The following is a 4,698-nucleotide window of genomic DNA, read 5'->3' as shown; positions in this document are numbered from 1 at the left end:
TATATATATAAAGAATAATTTCTTTTGTAAACAATATCCTTCTGTCAAATTACAAAAAAAAAGGTGAGCTTTCATTGCTGTTTATATTTGCAGCCATTTCTTTCTATCTTTATTTCTTTATTTTTTTCTATCTAGATTCCTTTGTGTGTGTATGTTGTTTCATTGATTTAAGTAATGCCTTTTTTTTTTCTAAACTTCGTTCAAGTTTGGTTATAGCATAAAGTTTTTTCGAATCGATTTTTTTTTGAATTTTCTAGTATTCAGTTAGCCATGTTTTTATTTTCCTGAGCTGATTTGTTTCTTCATTTAATTTATGTTGAGCAGGGAATAGTTCAACAATCAAGAGGAGACGACATAAACACGAGAGAGAAACACTAATTTCAATCCTTTTTTTTCTCTTACGATGAAGGACAGTGAGTATGTGATGGTGAGTTAGATTCTTTCAAAACCTAATTAATCTAATTTTGTCATTCAAATTTTTTACATTTTATTAGCTTGTTCTTTTGCCCTTTGACCTAATAAGTGTTTATTTTTCATTTATTTTATTTTATCTCTCATTTGGATATTAGAGAATAACATCTACTGATATATGTATGAAAACACACTCCTTGCCTTTGTAGTAGAATCAATTTTTGTTATGTTCACTAGATTTTGAATTGATATCTCATGTATCAATGTAGGGTAGTTCCAAATTTGTATGACTTTAATGCTCAATCTAAGTTAATTGGCATAGACAAACGAAACCATGATTGGAAAAACAAATAATCCTTTTTGATCCCTAATATGTACTAGGGAAATAAAATTGTTATTCTATTGTAATTTTTTCGAAAACGTTCATTTATTATTTTTCCATGTTTCTAAAATTAATTAATAAAAGATTTCTTACATGATATGTTATGTTTAATGCTTATTATAAGGAAAAAAGCTTCACGTAGTGGTTCTGCTCCCAATTAATTGAACTCTTTTGTGCTCATTCTAATACTTTGTTTCCAACTTTGGAGTTATTAGTATTATTGAAGGAATGTTTTAATTTTTTGTAATTCCGCAGTATCTTTGGCATGAAACTGAAATGAGAAGGAAAGAAATGGAGAACCGAAAGAAGATGATGCAGAAACAAAAATCAGATGTAGACAGTGAGGAGAAAAAGGGAGAGGATCAACACCGCTCCATTGAGAAAACAATGATTGACAAAGAAGTAAGTGCAATATGAATAGACTTTAAATTTCACACATCACCCTTAGCTTTTTTTCTTCTTCTGAGAATCAATGTGTGTGCAGCCTACCAAGGAAGATGCTAGGATTTCTCCTCAACAAAGTGATGTTGTGCAAAGTCCATCAAAAGAAAAACAAGAAAAGGTATTATAACAAAACTTAGGGGTCGTTTGGTTGGGAACAAGTTATTCTAGGATTAGTTATCTTGGGGTTAGCTATCATGGGATAACTTATCCCACCATGTATATGGGATAAATTATCCCAAACATGACAACCAAACAAGATACAAAAATTTATCCCATCACTATTTATTTTTATCCCTCAGGTTTAAATTTACCCCATTATGCTTGTTCTGAGTTCTCGACATGTTTTTGTTGCAGCTTACTGATGAAGATGTTGAGACTTCTGCTCAACATAATGATGTTCCACAAGAAAAACGACAAAAGGTACATTACTTTCATGGCAACACTAAGAACAAACTCATTATACGTTTAGACTAGTATGAAAGTTTCTCTGATAATTTTTACTTTTTGAATTTTTTATGCAGATTGAGTGATTCCTTTTGTCTTAGGAGGAGCGTATTTTGTTGCCATACATAGGCTCGGGTATCAGTTGGTGTCATGATGTTACCAAATACAGTTTCATAATTAGACTGTACTCATTTTAATTTCATCTTTGAAAACTTTGTTGTTAAGTTTCTTATCTGTTTTGCGACAATCTTTTATTAGATCTTATGCTTATTGGAGTTATCGACCTCCTTGTAGTTTTGTGTTACATATATTGCTACCTTTGAGATTACAAACGTTGCATAAGCAGCTCTTTGTTATCAGACTAACATTTTAATGTACTTTTTGAAAAGCTATTACAAAAGTGTTTAAAATAAGCAATTATGGGATATTTGGCCAAACAGGAGTCAAGGTACATCAAGATTTCTTGAGAGGACCAGTTAACTATCGTGTGGAAAATACTGAGCAAATTTGAATTTTCTTACCATTAAAAATCCACTTAGACTTTTTTCTTTTACCTTTACAAGTCAAAGTAATGGTCCAAAACATATATAGCGATATATTGTTGAAATGTGTGACCATCTCATCTAAAAAGCTTAAGCTATTAGAGAGAAGCACACTTTTATTATTTAATGATATTCACAACAACTACAACTACTGTTGGGAATAAACCCGCAACAGAAATAATATTTGCGCTAATAAAAGCAATAAAAGCGGAATAACACAACAATGCGGTTAATCAACAAGAATAAAAAGAACAATAATGACACCAAGATTTTACGTGGAAACCCTCCTGAATAAGGGAAAAACCACGGCCCGAGAGGAGTAACTGATATCACTATAGTAAGGATTTTTACACTTGTAGGTCTGAGTAAAAACTCCAAAGATCACTACACACTTCAAAAGAAATAACCCTCTTTTGATTTTTCCACCTCACTACAATATCGCTCAGACTCTCTATTTTTTCCTCACAAACTAATTTCCTTTGTGATGCCTCACTCTTCTTTTCTCTCCTTTTTTTTCGGTGCATTTTGAGAATGAAGAAGACTCTCCCTTTTATAGATAACAAGTGCAGTATTTTTCCAACTATGCTACAGAAGAAAAACAATTTTTTCTTCTTTGCAGCTTACCAACCTTTGAAAAATCTGCACATGTATATCCAATATCTTCCAAATCTGCCAACCTTTTGACATTGTGAGATTTGGCAAATGGGGATGGACCCTACAATCTCCCCCTCCAGACCCATTCACCTGAAAGAGGTAGCTCTAAGTTTCTAGCTTGAGTGCATGCCGACAAGTTCTTTGCATAGCTCGAACTTGTCTCTTGATACCACCTTGGTCAGCATATCCGAAGGATTTTCACTAGTAGGGATCTTCATGACATGCATAGATCCATCCTCTATCTTTTCACGAATCTAGTAATATCTTACGTTGATATGCTTCGTCCTTGCATGATACATGGTGTTCTTGCTCAAGTCTATTGCATTTTGACTGTCGCAATAGACGACATACTCCTTCTGATGCAATCCAAGTTCCTGAAGAAATCGTTTCAGCCATACCATCTCTTTGCCAGCTTCAGTAGCTGCAATATACTTTGCCTCCGTTGTAGAGAGTGCAACACACTTCTGCAACTTTGACTGCCATGATATAGCTCCCCCTGAAAATGTAAACAAATATCCAGTAGTGGATTTTCTGTTATCGAGGTCACCTGCCGTATCAACATCTGTATAGCCCTTCAAGATTAGATCAGATCCTTCAAAACACAAGCAGTCTCTTGTGGTACCTCTTAGGTACCTAAGTATCCACTTAACTACCTCCCAGTGTTCTTTTCTAGGATTTTCAAGGAATCTGCTAACAACACCAACTACATGAGCAATATCAGGTTTTGTACACACCATTGCATACATCAAACTCCCAACTGCTGAAGAATAAGGAACTTTGGTCATTCCCTCTTTCTCCTCTTTTGTTGTAGGACACATCTGTTTGCTCAACTTCAGATGACTCGCAAGAGGCGCGCTAATAGGTTTATCACTCTTCATGTTGAAGCGTTCTAGTACACGTTCAATGTACTTCTCTTGAGATAGCCATAACTTTTTTTGTTCGTTCTCGAACAATTTTCATCCCTAGAATTTGTTGTGCCGGGCCCGAGTCCTTCATGTCAAATGACTTGGACAAATCCCTCTTCAACCTTGCAATCAAATCTTTGTCTTGTCCTACAATTAACATGTCATCCACATACAACAATAAAATAATAAAATTGTTGTCAGAAAATCTTTTGAAGTATACACATGGATTAGAATAGGTCTTTGTGTACGTTTGACTTTTCATGAAAGAGTCAAACTTTTTGTACCATTGCCTTGGTGCTTGTTTCAACCCATAAAGACTCTTATTCAATTTGCACACCATGTGTTTCTTTCCAGATACTTCAAATCCCTCTGGTTGCTCCATATAAATATCTTCTTCCAAATCTCCGTGAAGAAATGCAGTTTTCACGTCCAATTGCTCCACTTCAAGATCTAGGCTAGCTGCTAGGCTCAAAATAGTTCGAATAGAAGTCATTTTGACAATAGGTGAAAAAATTTCATCAAAATCAACATCTTTCTTTTGTTCGAAGCCTTTTACAACCAATTGAGATTTGTACCTGATCAACTTGCCATTTCCATCTTTCTTAAGTTTAAAGACCCACTTGCACTTTAGCGGTCTTTTGCCTTTTGGAAGTTCAACTAGCTGGTATGTGCCATTTTTCTGTAGAGATTCCATCTCTTCTTGCAAGGCTTTCATCCATTGGCTCTCTTCTGGACGAGACAACATCTCTTTAAGACTTTCTGGCTCCCCTTCATCATTGATGAGGACATACTCTAAGGAAGGGTACTTGGATGACTCTACCCTTTGTCTTTCTGATTTCCTCAGAGGTTGAGATTGTTCTTCTTCTTCTCGGCACTCCACTTGCTCAGTATTATCACCAAGTTGCTCCCCCTACTC

General features: G+C 35.0%; 1 protein-coding gene across 1 annotated transcript in view; it reads left to right on the top strand.

Moving 5' to 3' along the window:
• LOC107058930 (uncharacterized) overlaps positions 1–2,098 on the top strand; it is a 4,560-nt gene extending 2,462 nt beyond the window's left edge. Inside the window, exons 2-6 of the mRNA XM_015305178.1 lie at positions 325–427; positions 1,049–1,195; positions 1,278–1,355; positions 1,592–1,657; positions 1,759–2,098. Coding sequence (XP_015160664.1) covers positions 404–427; positions 1,049–1,195; positions 1,278–1,355; positions 1,592–1,657; positions 1,759–1,767 — 324 coding nt within the window. The 5' untranslated portion in view covers positions 325–403 and the 3' untranslated portion in view covers positions 1,768–2,098. The remainder of the gene's footprint in view (positions 1–324; positions 428–1,048; positions 1,196–1,277; positions 1,356–1,591; positions 1,658–1,758) is intronic.
• Positions 2,099–4,698: the final 2,600 nt, after the last annotated feature.

Source organism: Solanum tuberosum, unplaced genomic scaffold (genome assembly GCF_000226075.1).
Source record: "Solanum tuberosum cultivar DM 1-3 516 R44 unplaced genomic scaffold, SolTub_3.0 scf00673, whole genome shotgun sequence".
NCBI lineage: Eukaryota > Viridiplantae > Streptophyta > Magnoliopsida > Solanales > Solanaceae > Solanum > Solanum tuberosum.
Note: the sequence above shows the minus strand (reverse complement) of the source record. Positions and strands in the feature narration are given on the sequence as shown.